Source organism: Mesoplodon mirus (assembly GCF_964341445.2).
Source record: "Mesoplodon mirus genome assembly, chromosome: 10".
NCBI lineage: Eukaryota > Metazoa > Chordata > Mammalia > Artiodactyla > Ziphiidae > Mesoplodon > Mesoplodon mirus.
This window is the reverse complement of record NC_138986.1, coordinates 15,741,138-15,767,863: the sequence shown is the minus strand read 5'-3', so window position 1 is coordinate 15,767,863 and position 26,726 is coordinate 15,741,138. Positions and strand designations below refer to the sequence as shown.

At 43.5% G+C, this 26,726-nt stretch overlaps 1 protein-coding gene across 1 annotated transcript; it reads left to right on the top strand.

Annotated features, from left to right (window-relative positions):
* Positions 1–2,700: 2,700 nt before the first annotated feature.
* IYD (iodotyrosine deiodinase) lies at positions 2,701–25,729 on the top strand. The gene is made up of 5 exons (XM_082634321.1): positions 2,701–3,116; positions 15,022–15,213; positions 17,829–17,988; positions 22,396–22,552; positions 24,364–25,729. The coding sequence occupies exons 1-5, from the start codon at positions 2,939–2,941 to the stop codon at positions 24,544–24,546; spliced, it is 870 nt and encodes a 289-aa protein (XP_082490447.1). The 5' UTR covers positions 2,701–2,938; the 3' UTR covers positions 24,547–25,729.
* The last annotated feature ends 997 nt before the right edge of the window (positions 25,730–26,726 follow it).

Sequence of the window (26,726 nt, the reverse complement as noted above, 5' to 3'; positions counted from 1 at the left end):
GTTTCAATAAACATTTGATGTTTACAATACTTTGCTCTTTTGGATAGGGGGAGGACTTGAGCATAGAGAATCTAAATTTGGGGTAAAGTAGGGAATGTGAGGAGAGAGGCTTTCTTGAGGCCAGTGGTTCTCAGACTTCGGCAAGCATCAGAGTCACCTGGAGGGTTTCTTGAAACACAGAGTGCTGGGCCCACCCCCAGAGTTTCTGATTCAGTGGGTCTGGGGTAGGGCCCGAGAATCTGTATTTCTAACAAATCACCTGGGGATGCTGATGGCGGGCACCCAGGACCACACTTTGAGGACCTTGTTGTAACTCATTCACTGTGCCTTAGCTATGGTGTATAACCTGTTCATTTTCTTCAGGGCAGTGGAGTTTTTTTTAATTAAAACATTTTTTGGTAAAATATACACAATATAAAATTTACCATCTTTGCTATTTTTAAGTGGGTTCAGCAGTGCTAAGTACATTCCCACTGTTGTGCCACCATCACCGCCATCCATCACCACCATCCATCTCCAGAACTCTTTTCGTCTTGCAAAACTGAAAGTCTGCAACCATTAGACGATAACTCTTCTTTTCCCCCTCTCCCAGCCACAGTCAGCAACCGTTTTACTTTCTGTCTTTATGAATTTGACTACATTAGATACCTCATATATGTGGATTGTACAAGTTTTATCTCTTCGTGACTGGCTTTTTTCACTTAGCAAATGTCTTCAAAATTCATCTATGCTGCATCATGTGTCAGAATTTCCCTCTTTTTTTTTAAGGCTGAATAATATTCCAGTGTCTCTATATACCATATTTTGTTTATTCATTCATCTGTCCATGGACACTTGGGTTGCTCCCATCTCTTGGCTATGGTGAAAAATGGTGCTATGAACATAAGTGTGCGAATATCTCTTTGAGACCCTGCTTTCAATTCTTTTGTGTGTATACCCAGTAGTGGAATCGCTGGAGCGGTGGAGCTTCTTTTAAAGTGCCTCGTCCTGTGGATTCAAGGGGATAAAGTAGATAAGGAATCAACACAGTGCATACACATAGTAACATAAACTTCTGCATCACACAGCCCTCTGGGCATTAGATCTATATAAAATAAATACCCTTTGATGGTGTTGATGTTATTAGTGGGTATGGATTGTGTATAGGTGAGGCCAATTAGGTTTAAAAATATTTTGAAGATTTTCCCCCAACTTCACACTTGAACTGAGATAAGATTTTGCTGCAGACATAGGCACATCCAATTTCAAGCCTTTAGCTTGAATACTTGATATAACACTTGCTAAATGAGCACGTGAGAGAAATGCTTGATGAAGGTTGCTCATGTGAATCATTAGAAACTGTGTTCCCTCACTCAACACGCCAGGAAGTCTCTTTCCTGGAAAGTTCTCTTTCACCTCATCTGACTTCCCTGCACATACACTTGTGGGATGTTATGAAAGCAAGAAGGACACGGGGACAGGGCTAATCAGATCCACCACCAGCAATGGAAGTTAAAAGTCATATGTGTGTCTTGGGAAAGTGCGTTTTCTAGACTAATGTTATTCACCATGTGGTCTGCAGACCGGCAGTCCATCCACTCTTGTTAACCAGTCACAAAATGAGGCACGGAGCACACACTAGGACGGAAATTCAGACAAAGCAACCATGTCACTACACTACATACTGCCTAGGCCAGCTGACTTATTTATTTGTATTTATTTATTTTTTTGGAAAGAGTTTGTCAAGGAAAGGAAGAATGCATTGATTAGATTTTGGCACAAGCTGCTTGAGTAGCACTGTCCCAGGTCACACTGGGTTTGTCAAGACAGTAAAAGCTTTATGTCCTCTGTGGGGTCTTGTCCTGTCTCAGACAGAATGAGGGACCCAGAGTGCGCATCTATCATACCATTCATTGCACTGCATGGTAACGATCTTTTTAAAATATCACAAGGTATTTATTTAGTATCTATTTTTTAGTTACTAAAATAAATAACCCCTGCTAAGCCATGAAAATGAAGTTCTGATACCTGTTAAAACATAGATGAACCTTGAAGACCTTCTGCTAAGTGAAACAAGCCACTCACAAAAAGACAAATAGTCTATGATTGCACCTACGGGGGTTCCTAGAATAGTCAGAATCATAGCGACAGGAAGTGGGTTAGAGGTTACCAGGGCCTGTGGGAAGAGGAAGGGGGTAGTTATTGCGTAATGATTAGAGGGTTTCTGTTTGGGACGATGAAGCAGTTTGGGGAAGAGTGGTGATGGGAGTACAACATTGTGAATGTACTTAATGCCATTGAACTGGACCCTTAAAAAGGGCTAAGATGGTAAATTTTATATTGATATTATTATATTTTATCACAATAAAAAAGTAGAAAACACTAGTGCATGCTGTTTGAAAAAAATTCAAATAATGTAGATACGTATAAGGCAAAATGTGAGTGAGAGGCCTGAGATAGGCAATCCTTCCCCGTCTCCAAAACCTCAGGACAAGATCCCAGGAGATTTGGTAATCGCTCAAAAGGGGCAGGGAGATTGGTGGAGAAGGGGCCAACTGCAGGTGATTCCTAGCTTCGGGCCAGTTGAAGACACACTGCTCTCAGAGAAAACCTACAGGAGGAAGAGTAAACACTTTCCACCACTGCTGGTAAGATCTAGTGCATTAACGTGTCTCCTCACATCCTGGCAATTATTGTCTAAGAATATATTGATTGAGCACACAGTTTAAAAAAGTTCACGGACCGGTGCGTTCCCAGAGCCACGACACACCCGAGACACACGGCTGTGATCTTTTCTCCTTTGCAAAGTCCTTGCAGAGTCAGCGAGTTCACTCTATTCCTTCCCCTAGCCCCCCTCTCCTTCCTTCACTCCGTCTCCCGGCATTCCCCACTCCTGTCCCTGTTTGTTTAAATACCGGCCTCGGAAGTATCGGCCCCATTCAGAATCAGCCTCAGCACCATGTTTCTTCTGACTTCAGTCTTGGTAGCAGTTGTCTGCCTTTGGATGGTGTGGATCTTTAAAAATGCTGATGGAGGCTCCCAGAGAAGGCAGGGGGAGCCTAGAGCCAGGGCCGAGGTTCACCCCTGGGTGGATGAAGACTTGAAAGACAGCACTGACGTCCACCAGGTGGAAGAAGGTAAAGGCACTGGCCACGTTGCTTGGTTTCCAACGTCTGTATTTTTATGATGAGGGCAAGTGGATGGTGGGGTTTATGGAGAGGAAGAAACATAGGCAGGTCAGTTTCATCATCAACCTCTGTCATGCAAACAAATCAGTGTGTGACAGAGACATCATTTCTCTCTGGTGGTCAGCTTGTCACCTGCTGGCACCAAGCTCCCTTTATTCCTGGGTCCTCAGTAAAAAGCTGTTGAGGGGGTGACATTTCCCCTGGCTCCAGTCCTCTGAGGCTGCTAAAATCTTTCTGAAGGGGCACATCACAGGCTGGGAGGGGCTGCGGGTTAAGTGGTCAGGTGTTTGTTTGTTTGTTTGTTTTTTGCGGTACGCGGGCCTCTCACTGCTGTGGCCTCTCCCGTTGCGGAGCACAGGCTCCGGACGCGCAGGCTCAGTGGCCATGGCTCACGGGCCCAGCCGCTCCGCGGCATGTGGGATCTTCCCGGACCGGGGCACGAACCCGTGTCCCCTGCATCGACAGGCGGACTCTCAACCACTGCGCCACCAGGGAAGCCCAAGTGGTCAGGTTTTGATCAAGAACTTTGGAATAAAAAAGGGGCATCTCCCTAGGGGCTCGCTACCCTTCACTGCACCAGCCCTGTGGGTCACAGATAAGAGTGGTTGCTGTCCTCCAATCTGAGTGTCCAATTCAGTAGACAAGGCAATAAACAGGCAAACGATAGAGAGTAAAACAGAGACGAACTGGGTGGAACTGATTGTAAGGTGTTTCGAGAAGGCTTGGGGGTTTGGTGGGGCAGCTAGAAAAAGGCTGAACCAGGTCTGGGGGATTACTAGGATATGAATACAAAGGTTAGGAGGCTAAGAGGAGCAGAAAGAGCCTGAGTCCGGAACCCCAGGGAAAGATGTCAAGAAGATGGAAGGACTGTACTGACCAGGGGAGGGGTGAAAACGAAGTGGGGTGTTGAGGGCGGGCCGGGGCATGGTTGACCTGAGAACGAAGAGGTGATGAAGGAGGCAGGCAGGAAGGGAGATGTTCTGGAGGAGCTTTGAGTAATCTGCGTTTGAGGTTTATATGAGGTGGTTTTGTGGGATGCATTCGACTTGGAAGAGGCTCAGTGACTCTCAGCTGGGGTAGTAATGCCTCCACCCTCCCTCCCTCCAACAGAGGCCACCTGGAAGTGTGTGTGTGTGTGTGTGTGTGTTCTGAGTTGTCCTAACCTCGGGATTGGGGGGTGGGGTATAGAGTTGGCACTCAGTCCTGGGAGCCTGCAGTGCTGAATGTACTGCCCAGGAGGATCCAAATCCAGGCAGCCTCCTAGCAGGGCAGCCTCTTACTCTCCCCCACTAACCCCGAATGCCAGTTATGCCAGTTGAGAAGCACTTCCGTCGAATGAGTACGAGACCCACTGTGAAGCTGAGTAAGGACCTGTTCCGGTAATGATGGGCTGGGCGGTGGTGCCAGTGCGATGCAGAGGAAGGGGTGAATTAGAGGGACGGTCAAGGAAGAACAGTAGGGTCTAGTAATAAATTAGACATCAACAGAGGAAGAAGAGGGCACGATTTGGAGACTGGAGGAATCAGAATAACAACTGTCATAAATGGGTGAGGGAAAGGGGATCCGGTTTAGAGGGGAAGCTGTTGAATGCAGTACAGGACGTGTTGGATTTGAGAGGATAGTGACCGATTGAAGCAGAAAGGCAGGGAGGTTTCTAGGTGAGGGATCCAGGCCACAGACACTGACTGGAGAGTAACCAGCATAGGGGTGATGCTTGGAACTTGGAAAACTAATGAATTCACTGGGGGGTATTGCTAGAGAGAAGGCTGAGGTTAGAGCTTGGCAGGGGACACCTTCAGATAAGAGGAACTGCCAGAAGGAATGGACTCAGAAAAGAAGGCGCGGGAAAGGAGCGCCAGGATAGTAATAACAAGCCCTCACGTAGCGCTTCCGGTATCCAATGTCACTTTCACATATGGTGAATCATTTAGTCTTCATAACAATACAGTGAGGCAGGCACTATGATCATATCCGTATTACAGATAAGGAAACTGAGGCTCAAATCGGCTAAGTCACCTGCCCAAGCAATCAGTGGTAGAGTCAGGACCCAGGCAGGCTGGCTCCAGAGTCCAGGCCTACAGGCAATTCGCTAGGCTGCTTTTCCAAAAGAATGACCCAGAACAGAGGGGGCAGGAGATGGCCAGCAGGGTTAAACACTCCCTGAGAGATCAGAGGTAGTGTGTATCGAGGAAAGGCCGCTGGATTTGAAGACCCAAGCGTTTGAGGGATACAGAGGGGCTGATAAGGCTGGTGGGGAACCAGGGACCTGGGGCTGGGCCTGAAGGCTGGGAACAGAGAGCAGAGCTGTATGGCCCCGTTCTGCTTCTCCACCTAATGATTCACTTTTAATCTTCTGCCTCTCCACTCCCTCTTCCTCACACAGAGAAATGAATTGAACACATAGTGGCTGCTCGGCAGCCATGAGCAAATCTTCCCTGAGTGCAGAGTTCACAGTCTCTTGTTGGGATTTTTGTTGTTTACATAAGTGATACTTACTGAGGTCACACAGGCACACAGGTGGTAGGTAAGGACTAATGTTTAAACTCAGTCTCCTCTGCCACCCAAGTCCCTGCTCTTAACCACTGGGTGGGTGGACACAGTCTAAGAGAGGATGTATAATTGGAGAAGAGAAGGGATTTTATTACCAAGGAAACATGAGATGGTTTTGATAACAGCCAATAGATACCAGATTCAAACCATTTTGAAAATTAACAATCAGGGACAAAACAGTAAAATAAGTATTGTGGGCCATTCTAGTGTGAGTTAAGGAATATATGGGTACCGATCTAGCCTCCGCCAGCTCTGATTCACAAAGAATTTCTATTCGACATTCATAGATCAAGGAATCAGCCTGTGTGGGGGGACTGGGGGCGGGGGGAAGGGTCGGGGGTACAGAGAAGACATGCGGATTAGAAGTCAGACACAGACTTCCTCTGGAGACCAGTCACACATGGCATCCTGTTAACACATTTCAGTTCCCTGTTTATCTGTAGCAGAGGTCTGAGGAGGAGAAATGACTGGTATTTAAAGTGGAAACCTCAGATTGTTTCCCTAAAATGAATGGGAAATACTGAACAAAAATTCTCTAGTCAGGGCCAGATTCATGAAAGCTCACGGAACTGGAAATAGGAGAAAAAGATACAGGAAGCACATCTTATTAAGATGTGTCCATTTTAGTTAGTGGGGATTTTCTTCACTCAGCTTCACTAGCCATCCAGAAGCTATTATTCTAACTGAAATTTTGATTGTCCCAGTGACCACTAAAAAAGCCTTTGTTAAAATTTTTATCTGGTGTGGGCAACACCTGAGAAGAAAACTGTTCCCTCGGACTTGGCAAAGGACAGATTTTTACATACCCATAGGCAGCTGTTTCGAACCTGTTCATTGGATCAATGACAACACATCTCAATAAAAGCTTAACAAGCCAACCAATCAGAGATGGATTGACTCCAGGACCAGCCCCTCTGAGGGCCAACCAGTCAACAACAGTCTCAACCAAGTAACACTGTTCCTGCAGATGATATCAACCCCCTTACATGCCTGGAAGTCCACCAATGCCTGAACTCCATGTTTCCCAACCAAGTGGTGTGCAAGAGCTAGCCTATGGGGCTAACGAGAGCCAACTGATAAATGTTCAGGAAATTTGTGGGCCATTTGTTCAATTGCCAATAGCTTGAGATCAGGCCATCATGGGAGTGTTTACTCTATGAAAATTGGCAAGTGCTATAAACCAGGGCTCTTTTTTCCCTCTTCTCAGAGAGCTGGTTTACCAGCACACCACTGACAAAAGCACTATGTAAGGGCAGCATGCATGACCAGCACAGTTTTCCTTTGCCTTAGGAGGCAAAAAATTCAGTTTCGTCTTTGCATTTCATCATTCTTTGGCACACCTATGTGTGCATACTTCTGCATGGCTAATTTTAAAAGGCTGGTCTACCAGGACTCCTGTAAGACATTATGGTTCTAGGACAAAGGACAGGTAAATTCAAATTCAGATGAGAGAAGATTAGGGAGAGGAAAGGACTTGAACGGAGACGTTGTTCTTAGGATCAAGTCTGGGTGGGTTCTGCTGGGGAGAGTGAAGCTCAGCACTGAACACTGGGGACACCGGGGACACCACGAGAGGTAAAGGGGCTCAGAAAACAAGTTCTGTCAACTTCACCTGGGATAGCGCTGCCCTCTTCAAGGCCTTTCCATCTGGACATCCGCAGACTCCCCAGCCCCCAACCACCCCTGCTGCTGCTAGTGAGGTAGTGAGTCTATATTGCAGTCAGGGAGTTGAATGGCCGAGAGGCCCATGTAGGAAGCAGGGCGATGACCGAGACAGTGGGAGGGAGGAGTTCCCTGAGCCAGTGTTGAGCCTTGAAGCTGCTCTCATTGCCACCTTCAGAATCTGTCTACTGTGAGAGCCGTGTCACCCTGAGCCTTATGAATACTGGTGCTCAAGCGTCCCCCAAAATTGCAGGGAGGGAACAAGGGTGACATGACACAAACTGGCCTTGTAGTTTCATAGCTGGAAAACATTTGGCCCATTTGCAAAGATTTTGAAGTAGAACTGCAAAAACACAAAAGCAATTCCCGTAGACATGCAGCCAGAAAAATGCCTCTAAGTTAAACATTAAAGGATAGACGTGGCCTAGAATTACTTGGTCATTAAACCTAACTATGGAGCGATTTAGGATTCCTTGGCATTAAAGCAATGATAAAAGGCGTGTTGGTCTTGGTGTCAATAGCAAACCCCATGTGTAGCAGCACAGGACTTACATTAAAAGCAGACCACAGTAGCGTGCGTTTATTTTAGGATACGTGGGCTCCACAGCTTGAATGCGTCCCCCAGAGTTGCTTGGCTGGTCAGGGGTGGAGGCGGGACAGCTGCGGAACAGAGGCTGCTCTCTTTCCTCCGGTGAGGGCTTATGCCTTGGGGGCAGTCAGGAGTTCAAGAGGAAGGAGAGAGCTGTGCCTTTTTTATCGGTTCACTGCCCTGAGATCCCTTGGAGCTTCTTTCCCAGCTGGCTCAGCCTGTCCCCTTTCCCCAGGCCAAGTGTAGACTTTCTGCCCTGGGAGAGGCTCCAGGAAGAGCAGTGCCCCTGTGCTCTGCTTGGGTAGCCCTTCTGGGCAATCCAGCCCAGCGGTGGTTGGGACCATTTGTCTGCTGTGCTCAGAGATAAGGCTGTGCTGATAAAGCTCAGGCAGCGGTCCCTTCATTCCGCTAGAGTAGGAGCGCCTCCCCTGGACTTTAGCTGCTGCAGAAACTGCCAAGTCATGCCCCTCGGCTGCCTTTATTTATTTTATTTTACTTTTTTACATCTTTATTGGAGTATAATTGCTTTACAATGGTGTGTTAGTTTCTGCTTTATAACAAAGTAAGTCAGTTATACATATACATATGTTCCCATATCTCTTCCCTCTTGCGTCTCCCTCCCTCCCACCCTCCCTATCCCACCCCTCCAAGCGGTCACAAAGCACCGAGCTGATCTCCCTGTGCTATGCGGCTGCTTCCCACTAGCTATCTATTTTATGTTCGGTAGTGTATATATGTCCAGGCCTCTCTCTCGCTTTGTCACAGCTTACCCTTCCCCCTCCCCATATCCTCAAGTCCATTCTCAAGTAGGTCTGTGTCTTTATTCCTGTCTTGCCCCTAGGTTCTTCATGACATTTTTTTTTCTTAAATTCCATATTTATGTGTGTTAGCAAACGGTTGGCTGCCTTTAGTTTACACAGATGCTGAAGGACCCAAAGTTAAAGAGACCTTGCATGCGTTGGCTCATTTTCCACTTACTGACTGCGGAGGTTGCCGGACTTCATGACAAATGGTGTGGGAGTATCACTGGTGTTGAAGTCTTTGCTGACACATTTGATAAGGATCGGGGTTGATACCGACGACATCTGGGCTCGGTTCAGAGTGGATTGCTAGGAAGCTGATAGCTGTTAGTTGCCACTCTCCCATCACACCCACTTCCTCAAGCCAGCAGGGACCTGCTGTGTGGCATGGGGAGCACCTGGATGGGAAGAGCTTTTGAAGGGGGGGTGGATACACGTGTGTGTGGCTGAGTCACTTTGCTGTGCACCTGGAACTAGCACAACATTGTTCATTGGCTGTACTCCAAAAAAAAATAAAAGTTAAAAAAAAATGTATACAGTGTGGGTCCCCACTGCCCCGGCTAGTAAAGCATAAAAAACGAAGTTTCTCAGTACTAGCTGTGAGCTAACCGTGGTCCCTGTTGGTATTGTAGTTGGGTTCTCAGTCTCTTTGAAGTCCCCTTTTCACGAGCGTTCCCTCTTGCCTTCTGGACATTTACTGCAATCCTCCCTATCCTCAGGGAATACGTTCCAAGACCCCAAGTGGATGCCTGAAACCCTAAGTTTTTTCCTGTACATATGTACCTATGATAAACTTTAATTTAAATCAGACACAGTAAGAGAATACCCAAATTTGCCAGCATCACTACTCATGTGCTTTGGGGTCATTATTAAGTAAAATCAGGGTTACTTGAACACAAGCAGTATCCTGACAGTCGATAACCGAGAGGCTACTACGTGACTAATTGGGTGGATACGTGGACAAAGGTTTGATTCACGTGGGTGGGGGATGGAGCAGGACAGGCATGAGATTTCATCATCTTGCTCAGAATGGTGCACAATTTAAAACCTATGAATTGTTTATTTCTTGAATTTCCCATTTCATATATTCAGAACACAGCTGGCCAAGGGACACTGAAACCTGAGAAAGAAAAACCTCTGATAAGGGAGGATTACGGATTACTGTATTGGGGGAAAAACCACTGATTAAGGAGTTAAGAAACCTAGGCTATAGTTCTGGTTCCATGCAGGATTGCTGCGTGGTCAGGAGAAGTTAATTGTGCCCATTCATTCCTATTTCTACTTTTGTCCCACCTTCCCCAGATGGTTCATCTCTCATCCTCTTATCTCATTAAGAAAGTGTCAAGTGTCTTTTCTTTCTTTTTTTTCAGATGTTCTTATATCAATATAACAGTTGTAGTCAGTTGATCTACCCTTGTGGGTGTTTTTGTAATTTGCTTCTATGACCTTCTCATTAAAAAAAAAACAAACCCCACAAAAAAACCCTTAATTGTGAAATGTAATATGCTTACTAGAAAAAATGTATAAAAGATAGATGAATGGCTTAACAAATAATTTTAAAGCAAAAATCTATATAGTTATCACTTAGATCAAGAAATATAAGTTTCCAGTACTCCATAAACCCCTATATGTTCCTTCCCAGTAACAACCTCTTCCGTACCCTATAGAAGTAACTATTATTTTGAATTTTATGGGAATTACTTCTTTGCTGGTCATTCTATTGGAAAATTACATATAAATTTTTTTTGTGGTCTAGGATACTGTTACTTATTCCAGGGAATATTCACATTTTCAGCTACCAGAAGAGCAACATTCTAACACTCTGGGGCAACTTTAATCTGAGGTCAATGTTTACGGTGCCCTGGATCACTCACAGGATATTACCTTAGGCTCTAAGGCACCAGAGCTGGATTACTTACATTTTACTCTTACTATTGTAACATAAATCTTCAGGCCCTGGATGGTCCTGGGGGTTTGACTTTGGTCAGCATCCTTTTATCTCAGCTCAGCCTCATGGCAGTTTCTAGGTAATTGGAAAATATTCTCTGGACATTTGAGTGCTGATCTACCTCTGTGGGTACTAACCTTCACTCAGATTTTGACTGTGATGTTCTACAGTCACAGATTAGCTCTTCAGTACTTAGAAGAAAATGTTCTAAATGTATTTTACTAAGGATTTTAGCTTTCTTTACTTTGGAGGTTTGGTGTAGATTATGTAAATTACCATTACTGGAAGTGAAAATCCTTTAGTAAATGTCACAAGAATCAGAATCATAACCAAAACATCAGTTAATCTATGGCATCAAAGTGGATTTGTATCTACTCAAAGAAGGAAGTAACAACTAATTATTTCCTATCACACAGTTGAAGGCATGGGATATACATTATATCAGGCAAATATTCATTGGCTTTTGGGTGGTTGTGAATGATGAAGATATATGATAGCATTATATTCAGTTTTCTAAAGACACAGTTTAGGTAGTACAATAATAATTCAGGTAAGGCATACACATGCACACAAATAAACCTTAATGGTTTAAAACAATCTAAATTTGTTACTTTAATGAAAGTAAGTGCTGGGCATTTTCAGCAATTTTATCATCGTGGACTCTGATTATCTGTTCTTATCTAAGTAGGAGTTGCCTCCTACTGGTGATATGGCTTCTCTGCACCTGTCCCCATCAGGCTGAAAAATATGAGAGCAGATTTAGGAAAGTCTTCAGCCTTTGTGTAAAACAACCATCTACTCATTAGATTCCACTGATATTTTCAGTGTCTATTTCTTGGGCAGACTTCTTGGTGAAACCCTATTTATGTGATTAAAATTCCCTGAAAAGTCCAACTCACTTCAACTCATTCTGGTTTGATGTACCATGGTCCACTTTCTGTAGTAGCCTCTTTTTGGTATCTTTTGCCTCTTAGATTCTAGGAGTTGATGAAGTCCAACAACAACCAGGAATCCAAGACTAATTCAAGATAAGCAAGGAGTATATAAATAAATAAATAAATAAATAAATAAATATGCTCCATTCAAAGCATTCCTATTTCTAACACTTTTTAACTTTTTGAATACAACATCTTAGAATTTCTTTCAGTTGAAATCTTTGTAGTTCACATTTAAATCTTTGTAGTTCAGATCAAAAGTATTGTCTACTCATGGGTTTGAAAGGAATGAAGAAATACACTATTCAGAGGTAGAGCTTCAGCTTCACCTATTGAATCCTCCATTGCATCTTCATCTTCTGTAAGATCTTGAGCTACAGATAATGGGTTTCCACAGCTCTCTGAACAGGAAGGAAATGGGGGAAACCAGAAGTGGCAGAAGCAGGCAGGTGTAAAGATAAATTTGCTGTAGATAAATTGAACAGATTTTTTTCTTATGGTTAATATTTTTGTATCTTGTTTAAGAAATCCTTCTTCTCTACAGGGTCATGAATATAGTCTCCTATATTCTTTTCTAAAAGCTTCAAAAATTAGTCTTTCATAATTAGAACTGTGGTGAGAACAGGCAATATTCATTAATTTTCAATATCTGATGGAAGAGTTTCAATGTTTCACCACTAACTATGTAGTTGGTTCTGGGTTGTTTTGGTGTTTTTCCCCATAGTTAGACTTTATCAGGTTAAGAAAGTTCCTTTCTACCCCAATTTACTAAGAGATGAATGCCAAATTTTATCAGACACCTTTTCTTCATTACAGTGATTATTAGCTTGTGAATGTAACAAACAACATTGCTTTTCTAATGTTAAGTTAACCTTGCATTCCTGGGGTAATCCCAACTTGACCGAAGTGTATTGTTTTTTTTATATATTGTTGAATTCTGTTTACTAATATTTTGGTTAGGATTTTCTGCATCTATATTTATGAGAAAGTTGAGCCTGTAGCTTTTCTTTCTTTTAATGTCCTAGTCAGGCTAGGTAGCAAGTGTGTGCTAGTCTTATAGAATGAGTTGGTGGCGGATGTTTCCTCTATTTCTATTCTTGGGAAGGGTTGGAGAAAATTTAGCAATAATTGTTCTGTGAGTGTTTGGTAGAACTCCCTCATGAAGCCATCTGGGCCTCTTCCTAAGGGAATCTTTTTTTTTCCTCTGGCTGATTTTAAGATTTTATATTTGATTATAAAAGGTGTGGGTTTCTTTTCTGTTATACTGCTTGGGATTTACTGGGCCTCTTGAATCTGTAGATCTGGCATCTTTCATCAGGTTTTCATATCAGATATTCTCTTTCAAATATGGTCTCTGCCACATCCTCTTTCCCATCTCGTGCTATCACTATCATCACGTATATTAGAACATTCTCGCTCTGCTTTATTTTTTCTTGATCGTTCTTTTATGTTTTCTATCTTTTGGTCTTTCCTTGCTCTATTCTAGATATTTTCTTCTGAGTTGTCTTCAGTTCATTAATTCTTTCTTTAGGCATGTCTAACCTGCTATTAAACCCACCCACCAAGTTCTTAATTCTATTATTTTATTTTTCAGTTCTAAAAGTTCTATTTTAAAATATTTTCTATGTCACTTTTCATCTTTTCCTGTACCGTACAGATTTATATACGTTTGTCTTTTTTTTTCCCTCTAAACCTAGTAATCATAGTTGTTTTATCTTTTGAGTCTGATAATTCAAATATTTGCAGAATTTGGTGTCTGACTCTATTTTTAAAAACCTATTCTGCTGTTTCTTGCTCAAGATATTTTTTTTTTGTATGTCTGGTTGTCTTTTGTGTGTTGCTGACAATTGTATTTAAAATTATTTATATGTTGGCATTTGCTTCTGCTGGGTAATGGGGGTATTTTCAGGCAGGACCACACTATTCCAAGTTCAAGTTTGAGGCAGGACCCATCAAAATGTTATAAACTCTTGGGGGCTGATTTATTTATTTATGGCCGTGCCATGCGGCATGAGTGATCTTAGTTCCCTGACCAGGGATGGAACCCATGTCCCCTGCAATGTAAGTGCAGTCTTAACTACTGGACCACCAGGAAAGTCCCTGATTTATTTATGATGCTCAGTTTTTGTATGGATGTAGTCTTGGGGTCCCAGCTTGTTAGACTTCCCACCATGTATGGGCCTGGGCTTTGATTTCTGTACCTCTTGATCCCTGAAAATATAAAAATAAAAATTCAAATATATTGGGATTGGCAGATGTTATCAGGACAAATGCAGCTTCTGTGCTTATTTACCTCTGCAGGATCATATTTTCCCTTCACTTTTGGCCTGGGAATTTCTTACTATGCTGTCAGTAACTCAATGATTTTAAAACGGCTTTATAAAAAATTATTTATTTCAAGATCTTAGTGGTTTTCAGGGGACTTCCCTGGTGGTCCAGTGGTTAAGACTCCATGTTTCCACTGCAGGGGGCACGAGTTCGGGGAACTAAGATCTGGTCAAAAAAAAAAAAAAAAAAAGAAGATCTTAGTGGTTTTCAGCCAACGGAGATTGTTTCAAATAAGTTAGTTCACCATTAACAGAAATTTACATTTTTCATCTTTATGTACGTAAAAGTTTTCTTTTTCTTGATTTATAACCAGTCTGGGCTTTGAAGGACAGTCAAGATCAGAGTTTAAGGATTCTGTAGACCTATTTTTCTCATTTTTTCTTGATGTTTTTGAGCTCATATCCTTACAGATATTTTGAGAACTTTATTTCCTTCTCCCCAGTGACCACCTTATGATTATAAGGGAGTAAAAATAATTTTCTCTGGCTGAGAACACCACTCCCCCATCATAAAAACAGATTAACAAGAGAAAAACAAACAGAAGTTTGATAACATGTATATCTCTTGTGTACATGGGAGAGACCCAGGAAAACTGAGTAACTCCCCCAAACAGCCTTAGCCATCACCTTAATCCATCTTCGGATAAAGACAGAAGAAAGGCGTTGGGGGCTGGGGAGAGCCAGTTAGGGGAGGTTGTCAGGAAAAGCAGAGCAAACGAGGGTAAGATTGTTACAGAGATTTAAGTCCACACCTTCTCTGTTGACAAGAGTTTCTTGTGATTTAGAATCATCCTCTCTTCCTGGTACAGAGGGGGAAACACTTCCAAATAGAGATTTCCTTTATAAATGTAAATGTCTCTTACAAAAGGGTGATTTCTATTCGGGTTCTCAGAACTTCTCCTATGTCTGCGTTTCCTAAAAATAGTCAACTCAAAATAATTCTTATGCTAAAGAGACATATTTTGGGGGAGGGGCATATTGCACTCCCCTTCAGGACCAAGAGAGATCCTCTAATTTGCTATCTTCCTTGTTCTTACTGGCAGACGCTGACGAATGGCAAGTGTCGGAGGAAGAGGTGGAGCACATCCCATTCTCCCACACCCGGTATCCTGAGAAGGAAATGCTTAAGAGATCCCAGGAATTTTATGAACTTCTCAATAAGAGACGGTCTGTTAGATTCATAAGTAATGAGCAAGTCCCAGTGGAAGTGATTGATAATGTCATCAAAGCAGCAGGTCTGTAAGTGCACAGTGGGTCTTTGAGAACATCCGCTACAAGTGACAATAGTGGAGCAATGTTGAAGTTCAAACACAGTAATAAAGCCTGGAATGATACGTTTACCTGTAAAGTCTTACCCAGGTGTTGACTGACTGCCAGGCACAGGATGATTTCCACTTTCTACAAACATTTTTTTTTTTTTTTTTTTTTTTTTTTTTTTTGCGGTACGCGGGCCTCTCACTGTTGTGGCCTCTCCCGTTGCGGAGCACAGGCTCCGGACGCGCAGGCTCAGCGGCCATGGCTCACGGGCCCAGCCGCTCCGCGGCACGTGGGATCTTCCCGGACCGGGGCGCGAACCCGCGTCCCCTGCATCGGCAGGCGGACTCTCACCCACTGCGCCACCAGGGAAGCCCTCTACAAACTTTTAACTATTACAGACTTCTCGGGAGCAGATGTGACATCAGTTCAAAACTTCCGAAATTATTCAACATTATAAAATGGCTGAAGAATGAAAATTTCTGAACACATTATTATACATCAGAAAAGAAGCATCCTTGCTTTCACCTCCCCTTAAAACACACACACACACACACACACACACACACACTCACTTACTCACATTTATACATTTCTCTTTTGGGAACCGAATGTCTTATATTACACACCATGATGGTCTAGTACTGTGTTCTAATGAACTAGCAAAGTTTATTCATGTGAATTCGCAAAGTAATCAAAGCAAGGCAAACGTTTTCCCCCCCTCTTTTGCTTTTTATTTATTTATTTATTTGTCTGCTTCGGGTCTTAGTTGCGCTCGCGGGATCTTCATTGCGGCGTGCAAGATATTTTGTTGCCGCGAGCAGGCTCAGTTGTGGCACCGGGGCTTAGTAGTTGCAGTACGCGGGCTTAGTTGCCCCACAGCATATGGGATCTTAGTTCCCGGACCAGGGATCAAACCCACGTCCCCTGCATTGGAAGGCAGATTCTTAACCAATGGACCACCAGGGAAGTCCCCCAAATGCATTTTCAATGTAAATTAATATCTATTCCCAGAGGAATAGATGAGAATTATAGAAAAAGGGAGAGGAGATATGAGAAAGCCCCCTATTTGGGAGTCTCCCCTGATTGGATTCTTATTCCTATATAAATCACATTTAAGTTCATTTGCAGAAATTATTGCATGACTCTTATAAACCCATTGCCCAAATTAAAAGGAAGTAAGAATAAAACAGTTCATTTCAGTTAAGAACACAAATACACTAGATTGGTGAGTTCTTTAACTAATAGAAGTTACTAAATTTCTTCTGTGTATAGATCTGTATCTAAATATGTGGGTGTGTGCATATGACATTCAGAGAGGTCTGGCATAATTGAAAACATTAAGGGGCAATTTATTTCTTGTGTTTGGTGACACCAGTATTTAGTGAACAGACGACGTGTACAAAGTGAACTGGAATCCCTCTGTTCAGAAATTAGGGCTTTATGTTTAGATTTGACTTGCCTTTCAGAGTTCACTCATGCCCTCTCTACCACGGGGACTGGTGGATGGCAAACTCATCAAGGCTGGCAGGCCTGAGACCCCTCCTGTAGAGTTTATGCCATTGAACTACTCACTAGGAAGAAAGGAATACTTGCTTCTGAAATATACCACCAGTGGGTCACCATGGTCTACTTCTAGAAACAGCCATTTCTAAGACAGAGGGGTGACACCCAGATCAGAAGCTGGGCCAGGCCATGGCTGGAATCTTTTTTTTTTTTTTTAATATTTATTTATTTAGGCTGTGCCAGGTCTTAGTTGTGGCATGTGGGATCTTTAGTTGTGGCATGCGAACTCTTAGTTGCAGCATGCATGTCGGATCTAGTTCCCCTACTAGGGATTGAACCTAGGCCCCGTGCATTGGGAGCACAGGGTCTTACCCACGAGACCACCAGGGAAGTGCTGCCGGCTGGAATCTTAAAGGGAACTTAAGCTCCTTGGGTCCCGTGATGCACTATGAAGCTTTGTCCGAGATACTGGGACTGATCCAAGGGTGGGCTGAGGTTTCCCAAAACCTGTGAGAGCTGGAAGACACTCTGCTGTGTGTCTGAGTGCCCAGGGCCAAGAGTTCTCATGTGTTCACAACAGGGCCACAAACCCCACAGTGCCACACTCAGAACTTCGCTATAGGCACTAAACAATTTATAGCTCAACTGCCTTTTGGAGATGCTTTGAAACCATTTGCCATTTAAATTTTGCCATTTCCATTAAACTTCATGACTTGATCATTTTTCAAGAATATCAAAACAAACAGAATTTTGGAGGATTTTGGCTATCAGAGCTTCCCATCTGTGTTCCCTTGTTGGTCACAGAGTAGTTCCTAGGGATGTTTTCTCTCACATGATTAGAGAAGCAGTGATAAATTCCGAAAACCTAGGAACTACTGGCTTTGATCTCAGTTAGTTGGTTTGGAGACCCTGACAGAGATGCTGAACAAAACGGGCCTGGCAGCAACATCCCAGAGGCGACTGCCAGGCATTTTGTGTGTCAGGTGATCTAACTTCATTTTGAGCAAATTTGAGTTACATTTATTCTTAATGCACAGACTCAGATTTTTCTTGCAGTTTTAATTTCTGATTTTAATTTAATGGGTGATAGGAACAGCCCCAAGTGGGGCCCACACAGAGCCCTGGACCTTTGTGGTTGTGAAGGACCCAGACGTGAAGCATAAGATTCGAGAGATCGTTGAGGAGGAAGAGGAAATAAACTACTTGAAGAGGATGGGACCTCGATGGGTTTCAGACCTGAAGAAACTGAGGTACGAAAGTGGATAGAATTAGGCATGTTTGGTTTGGCTTCCTAAAATGAAATAACTATGACTTCAGTTTTCTGGTTTTGTTTTAGGTGTTAAAAAGTCTCATTTTACCTGTGGAAGAAATAATGGAAATTAAATCGGGCCTCACCGCTAAATTGCCTTGAGCACACGTATTGCGCAGGGGTGAGGGATGCCGACTGGAATCCCATCTGGGTTCACATCTTAACTCTGGGTTTCCAGTTGCAAGACCTTAGGCATTTGCTTACTCCCTCTAAGTGCACTAGTCTGGTTTCTCCAGAGAAACAGAATCAATGGAGAGAGAGAGAGACAGAGAGAGAGAGACAGAGAGAGATAGAAACATAGAGAGAAAAAGATTTATTATAAGTAATGGGCTCAAGTCTTTATGGAGGCTGAGAAGTCCCAAGACCCAGCAGAGTCAGACCCAGCAGAGTTGATGGAATAGTTCCAGTCTGAGTCCAAAGGCCTAGGAACCAGGAAAACCAATGTGTAAGTTGCAGTCCAAGTCTGAGTCCAAAGGCAGGAGAAGACTGATGTCCCAGCTTAAAGACAGTCAGGCAGACGGAGAAAATTCTCCCTTATTCCACCTGTTTTGTTCTATTCAGGGCTTCAGCGGTTTAGATGATGCCCACCTACGTTGAGGAGGGCAATTTGCTTCACTCAGTCTGCCAATTCACGTGTTAATCTCATCCAGAAACATCCTCACAGACACACCCAGAATAATGTTTAACCAGCTATCTGGGTGCCTTGTGGCCCAGTCAAGTTGACACATAAAACCAACCATCACACTTCTGTTTTCTCACCCAAAACGATAATGTTAAAAACTTGGTATCAGGATTAAATAAGATAGAGGCTAAGAGTAGGGCCTTAGAAGCTAGAGTGCTTGGGTTCAAATATGAGGTCTACCACTTATTAACCTATCTGTGCCTCAGTTTCCTCATCCGTAAAATGGGAATAAGTCTAGTATCTACTTCATTATGAAAATTAGATGAATTTGTAAGCACTTAGAACAGTGATGGCACATAGTAAGGGCCATATGAATCTGGTAAGTAAATAGGCTATGACCCAAATAATTATTAGTAAATTGTGAAATACTTCTCAGGATCTTGAGTGAAGTAAATTACATTTTCCTATCAATAGTCTTGTACATGATCTCACTCAGCAGGCTTTCATTTTAGTACATGTTTAGTAAAAGTCCAAATTTAGTAGAGGTATAATGTTCATTAGGCATTAGTAACTTTGCAGGCTTCTTTATCTCCAGGAAAGAAGCAGATTGGAATTCAGTGTAACTGGCTTTACCGTGAGACTTCAGCGTATTCGGGTAGACACGTGCGAGGTTTCATTTTTTTTCTGGAAACTACAAGTAACTATGCTTGTTAATCCCACTTTTCCCATCGAGGACCAGTCACCCTACACAATATCTAGGATGGATTCCATAATTTCTCAGTCATTTTTGTAGTTAAAACAGTCACTTCCAATTTTTTCAGGCTCAGCCTTGTCATTTTAAAACGCTGGTCACAGGGTCCTGTTTACAAATACTGCCCTCCCCACAGAGGCATCTCTTTCCCTTCTAACCCCTTCTCAGGCTGAGCATGTGGAGGGATGGGGCACAGACCTCTCAGAAGGCCCTGAGGGGAAGCCAGCTCGAGTTCTTGGCACGTAGAATGTAGAGGTACTCATGCCTCTGGCTCTCAGCTCTGGGCCTTTAGCGGCCAGTTCCAGCACCAGCCATCCAATACCCACTGTGACACAAGCCTAAGAAAAGGCAGTGGGATCTCCGTCTTGTGGGGTAAAGTGGGACTTCTTCTCCGGTAGCCAGGGCTGGGTGGTGAGAAGGATGGCCTCTTAGTCCTACTCCTGTCTCAGTTATTTGCCCCAAAGGACAATTTTTTTCCTGAGATATTTAAACCCTGTTGAAATTGATGTCAATTGGCATGGTAACTTATGGCTGTGTTGTGGAATAAGTGCAGGATATTAATAATGAATATATAAATCTCATTGCATATTCATGAGACAAAACGGATGGGTAAAGTCGAGTCTCTCTTCTTAGAGACATGCTGTGCTCTGTGTGTGCAGCACCTGCAAAACGCTGCCAGCCCCGTCACTCCCCAAAGAAGGCAGCATCAGTTGGTCTCTTGTCTCTATGCCCAAAGCACCTAATACACACCTTCCGGCGTTTACAATAGCCATTACCACATAGTTATTTAATTATTGGCCTACTTTTCTTCTCATTTTATAGGCCATACTTTAGAAATCTTTGTGGTACACCAAGATACCCTTGAGAATCCAGTTAACAGTATAGACTTTCTCTGCAGACAATATGCGTGCGCACACACACACACACAGATATACATACATACATATATATATATAGTGTCTCTAGGGTCCAGGGACCTCCAGTTTAAAAAAGTCTTATACTGTAGCATCTAGCACAGTGCTGATGCATAGTAGGTAATTAAATAACTGTTTGTTAAATTGCATCACAAATGAACATATGTCCTGATAGCCAGTTTGAGTCAACTCTGAAACTCATAGCTGTCATTAAAGGCTTGATGTACAATCTGGTCCAACCTACCCATCAAGCCTTCTTCTCCTGCTGCTGGCGTGAGACCCTTCACCCCAGGTGGAAGGTGCTAATTGTCCTTTCTTAACAGGCCTCGGCACGTTGCTATCTTTTTATTAGCTCTAATATGATGTCATGATACATTCTTGTAAAATTGAACAAACTCAAAATACTAGCTACCAATGTATGCCTAGGCAAAATAAGTACAAAGATTAGTAAAAATTACTAACCTGCCTCTGACTTAGTAAATTGCTTATTCTTCACCTCATATTTAACAATTGTTTTGAATTATTCACTGTAAAATAATACATAGTAATAATAATAATATTAGCTAACACATACATGGTACTATGTACTAGGTACTATTCTAAGCACTTGATCTATTGGACTGATTTTACTGTCACAGTAACCATTTGAGGTGAGTGTACAATAGTACATTTTACATTTGAGGACACTGAGCTGTGAGAAGGTGAGTGGTTGCCCAACGTGGCAAAGCTAGTTGACTCCAGATTTTTTTTGTAAACTATTAACATTCTCCTGCTTTGTAAAGAGAAAAAGAACTGATACTAGTCAAATGTGAATAAGCTGGTTGAAGTATGGTAAAGTAGCTTTGAGAATGTAATGTATAGAAACTAGCAGCGTACAAGGAACTGTAGAAAATACACACGTGGGTTTAATGTGTTTTAAAACAAGGAAGCATAACTAGGCTAAGAATGAAATGAGTGGTGACTATCTCTTGCTTATTGATGACATAATTTACCCTAAGGAAAAATTCCAATATATAGCATTGCATGAGTATCTTTCCTTTGAATATCTGTGCTAGAGTGAAGCTTTTGCCAAAATGTATGGGCAGGGTAATGAAACAGAGAAAGATATGCTCTTATCTGGAAAATAAAAATGGAAACTTAACATTTATACCTCCTGTGAGTTATCTCCCACTCCCACAAAAGTTTCCTTCCTTTTCTCCATAACTAGGCTAAGAACGTTACCATCTGCCTACCTGGAATTTCGGTTCAAGCTCACCGTCACCTTCTTCTTCTCCCTTGTGCACTCCTGTGCCAGATCTCTCAGCTCCTGCCTCTACAACTCCCCAAGTTCTCCTGGGCCATTGCCATTGTCTCCTATCTGGTCCCGTTTGAGCTGGTCCTTTGCCCACACCAATCCGTCTCTTTCTGAAACAGATCCTATTGTGTGATGCTTCTGCTCAGAAGCTTTTGATAACTTTCCATCACCCGCTGAACAAAGTCCAGGACCCTGCAAAATCTGTATGAAAACTGCCAGCCTCCCAACCCGTGCCGCACCACGCACACCATCCTCCAGCCTACCAGGCTTCTGAAATTCCCTGTCCGGCCAAGCATTCTCCTTCTGACTCTGCCCTTTTCTCATGTCTTCCCTGGGCTGTCCTTCCCAATGCCCCTTCTCTAGCTGGTCTTCAGTGCCCCGCCTCAAGAGAAACTTTGGAAATATTCTGACAATCTTATTCAAAACTAACATTTTATTTTTGGACTCCTAAGGCCCTTGTCTTATATTTCTTTAATAACACTTACCAGGTTTTAGATTTGGCTTACTGCCCTCTGAGTTATAGGATCTATCTTTCTATCTTTCAGCATTTCACGTGTCTTGCTATATTAGGCCCTTATTAATACCTGTTTACTGACTTTGGATAGAAAAAGGTAAACATGACGTGAACAAAAATCCTACTCTTTTCCAATTTAAACATAAAAGACAAGTAAATGTTTCTATTTTTAATGTATATAAGGTGGTAAACAGGGAACAAAAAAACCATTAAGAGAAAATATTCTTCTGAATATCTTTTTTTTCCCCTTTAGGACCAACTGGATTAAGGAGTACTTGGACACAGCACCTGTTTTGATTCTCATTTTCAAACAAGTACACGGTTTTGCTGCAAAGGGCAAGAAAAAGATCCATTACTACAATGAGATCAGTGTTTCCATCGCTTGTGGCATCCTCCTAGCTGCCCTGCAGGTATGTCACCCTCCCACTGGGCCCAAGAGAGAGACTTAATACTTGGGGGCCAACTGTGGTTTTATTTGCAAATTTCAGCTGAGTTTCTAGTTCAGGGACAGGAATTCCTCAGTAAGGGAACTCTGATGTAAAAACTGCCTCTGGAAACCTGGATTGGTGAGGATGATGTTTCAAACAAGCTGGCATCCTTCCTGGAAATTTACTTATATCATTATTTAAGCGTCAAAAAACGGTCGCTGTGTTTGCCTTCATCTGTAATGACATGAAGCTTTAAGGGCTTTAGTAAATACACATGAAGAGCTTCAGAGCCTGAAAGTTCCAGGGCCTGGCTTCTCAGCTGTGTTTCCTGCTGTCTGAGCCAGTGGGATGATTCAATAGCTATAAGGGGAACTCTACCATAGAGCTCCTGTCCTCAGAAGTTGAGTTTACATCGTATTGCATTAGAAAGATGTCCATGTGCTTAAAAAAATTCCATCTGCATAGTAGCTACAGCCATGCTAAGCGTGAAACAGAGCAGGACTGAGGTCTGCCTTTCACATGATTCAAGTCATTCGCTCAACAGATATTTTCTGAGATCCTTCTATGTGGCAGATCCCAGGAGTCACCAGGAATAGTCACCTCGTGAACTGTACGTTCTGGTGGGGACTGCGGTCCTGGGAGAGGGTAGAGAGTGACAGTAAACACGTGAAATAAATAAAACAAACAGGATTATAAGAGCGAATGAGCCTACTTTCAAGGGACAGTAGAGTCCAAAAAACTATGTGCTTCTTCGTTATCTCAAAGAAAAATGTGTTTGCTGAAAACTTGCAAAATAGTCATCGTGACATAAAAGAGGAATGTGTTTTTAGATGACTTGAAAAACTGTTGCAAAGGAGCTGGCATCTTATTTACCTCCCGACTCTGTAACAGATAAAGGAATTGCTGTGTTAAGTCAGACCGCAGGGCACCATCCCCGTCCTAGATAGGGCTCCTGAAGAGGCAGCTTAGGCTTGGCGTGGGTTCCCTTCACCTGTGGCTTCTGTGCATTTCAATCAGCAACTTTTCCCACTTTACTGTGGACTTTGCTGCCCTCTAGCTTTCTGTAAGGCATAAGTCTGAGTGTAGGTCTTGATTTGTGACGGAGGAAGGAATCTTCTGGAAGCCCTTGTCTGGGCAGATTGCACACAGACTGGAGGCGTGCTCGACTCCCAAAGGCAGTTCCAGAACCTCCTTCTGGTCCAGGCTTAGCGATGAGCATCTGACGGGAAAAGCAGGAGGGGATAGAGAGGGCCAACTGGGAAAGTGTCTTGAAGCTCCACGTGATTTTTATTGGATGTTTATTATTCGAGCGGGCTGGGAAGAGGTTGGTGGAGTATTTCCTCTACCTCTTACATACCCCTTGGCCACTAGGTCCTCCATCACTGGACATAGGTATCTTCAGCTGGGGAGGATGCTCCGCTTCCACGGTTGGTTATATAGCCACAGGAACTGCCTTTTGTTTTTCCATTCCTTTGATGTAGTTGGATTCCCCAAATTTCTTTCCATGAAATAACCATTCCCATTTCTTAAGCATCAGTGAAAAATGACTGGTATTTTCTTCTCTGAGAAGCTTCCCACTGTTTGGTTAAGAGAAGGTGGGGTCTGGGGAGGTCGAGGAGGGCAGGTAAGATTCAAGACACCATGGCCCAAGCTGGTCGTCTCTTTGCCGCCCAGCTTCAGGGAAATGACGGGACAAGCAAATCTTACAGGGACTAGAACATGCCCAGGCTAGAAGCAGAGCTGGGATTTTGCCTTCTGACTTTAAAACGTTTTCTTTTCCTCTCCTGTCATAGAACGCGGGACTGGTGACTGTCACGACCACTCCTCTCAACTGTGGCCCCCGTCTGAGGGTGCTTCTGAAACGCCCTGCAAATGAAAAGCTGCTGATACTGCTCCCTGTGGGGTACCCCAGCAAAGAGGCCACGGTGCCTGACGTCTCACGGAAACCTCTGGATCAGATCATGGTGACTGTGTAGGCAGGACACAGGCAGGGACATGCTGGAAGGTGATGCCCCCCACTCCTTTCTCCTGTTCCTTTTGGGAGTACAGGCTGCTCTCTCCCTGGGTGTCCCATCTCCCTGGCACTCCACTCCACAGGGCTGGCCTCTCTGCGTGTGAAGAAACCTTTGCACTTTCCACAGCACTTTGAGTCTGAGAAGCCCTGCTTCCGATAGTGTGATTAGCTGAACCATACCGAGTAAGAGATGAATAGGTATGTTCTCTTCCATTTCTTATCCACTTTGGAAATGCATTATATTTTTGCTAAGAATATGCCCTTGGTTTTTAAAGTTTTTTAATTGTTCCAGAAAAATCACGGGTGATTTTTTCTTTCACTCTTTAAAAACTCAAAGAGGAAAGAGTCATCAGAAAATTGAATATAGTCCCAAGAAATCAGCTATGTGATGATTTTTAAATTTAAATTTAGACTGATCAAACGGTTTTCTGCCCCTTGCTTTCTGGTGGCTTTTAGGCAAGGATGTACTTTTGAGATGCACTTTTCCTGAGCTTTATGGATATTCTGCCAGTTTTTTTTTTTTTTTTTTTTTTCTTTTTCTTGTGGTACACGGGCCTCTCACTGTTGTGGCCTCTCCCGTTGCGGAGCACAGGCTCCGGACGCGCAGGCTCAGCGGCCATGGCTCACGGGCCCAGCCGCTCTGCGGCATGTGGGATCTTCCCGGACCGGGGCACGAACCCGTGTCCCCTGCATCGGCAGGCGGACTCTCAACTACTGCGCCACCAAGGAAGCCCTCAAGTTGTTTTTAATAGGAAAAAGATACTCTGAGTTCCAATAGCAGAACAATAAACACTTTGGCATCACGGTGCAAAGAAATTGAAGTTATATTTATGAACTTCTATTTCTAATGTTTTGAAGCTGTTTGAGCCCATAGAGCTCTTTGCTAGTTTTAGGGCACCCTGCTGAGGAGCTGCGGGTACGGGAGAACCTTGCCCCCAGGTGTGGGGTGGAGAAGGAATCCGGCCACTGGTGGGGGTCTGAATGCAGTTGTTCAAGTACAGAACCACTTGAGAGGAAAGTGGAAGTCCTATCACATGGGTTAGGGCCCTTGAGCAAAGGGTTGATCTGGTCACCTTCTAATCATGCCACCCAGAAACACAGCCTTGATTTCTCATGGATGCTGAACACACTTGCAAAGGTACAGATTTGGGGGGTGCTCCAGCCAGCTTTCTCTTTGGGGGATGGAATTATTAGTAATTCTTAATCTGGACAGCACAGCATAGATGGGCCTGGATTCAAGTTTCCCTTCTGCTGCTCCCCAGCTGGGTGGCTGTGGAGAACTGAATCTCTCAGCCCCGTTTTCTTCAGCTGTAAAATGAGGATAAATGCAGTGCTTACCTCAGGGCTTCTGTGGAGACTGAGTGTGATGATTCACACGTAGTTTCCGGCATAGGGTAGGTGACACATGGTGTTAATTTGGGGCTCTTGGTATTATTTTTAGTGTTATTTTCACTATGATTACTACCATGTGCTGTGCACATTTGACCACAAAAATTAAAAAATAAAATGACACCCTTTAAGAGTCTTGTCCTTAATGCACAAAGTCATCTTAAAATGTAAAAGAAAGGTGTTCTGTCATCTCAGCTTGAGCCTGAGCTGTTTTGAGGATTTAGGATGACTTGGCTGCTTCTGGTGGGTTCTGGGAGCCTCTGGATGGGACCTCAGAGTCTATTTAATAGTGAGGTCTATAAACTGAGATTTATTTAATAGTAAGGAAAAGGCTCCTTGGAAAACTTATTTTCAGGTAAGAGAGACTGGAGACGTATAGTAAGATCCTATGATGACAATCAGCGTCAGAAAAAAGGGGCAAATCTAAATGTGGTTCAGGGCTTCCCTGGTGGCGCAGTGGTTGAGAGTCTGCCTGCCGATGCAGGGGACATGGGTTCATGCCCCAGTCCGGGAAGATCCCACATGCCGCAGAGCGGCTGGGCCTGTGAGCCACGGCCGCTGAGCCTGTGCGTCCGGGAGCCTGTGCTCCGCAACGGGAGAGGCCACAACAGTGAGAGGCCCGCGTACCACAAAAAAAAAAAAAAAAAAAAAAGATAAATAAATAAATAAATGTGGTTTAGAGTCTGCCCCTCAGATACCAAGTCCTAGACTCTCACTAAGGTTCCAGGGCAGAGGGAGCTGGAGCCAACAAAA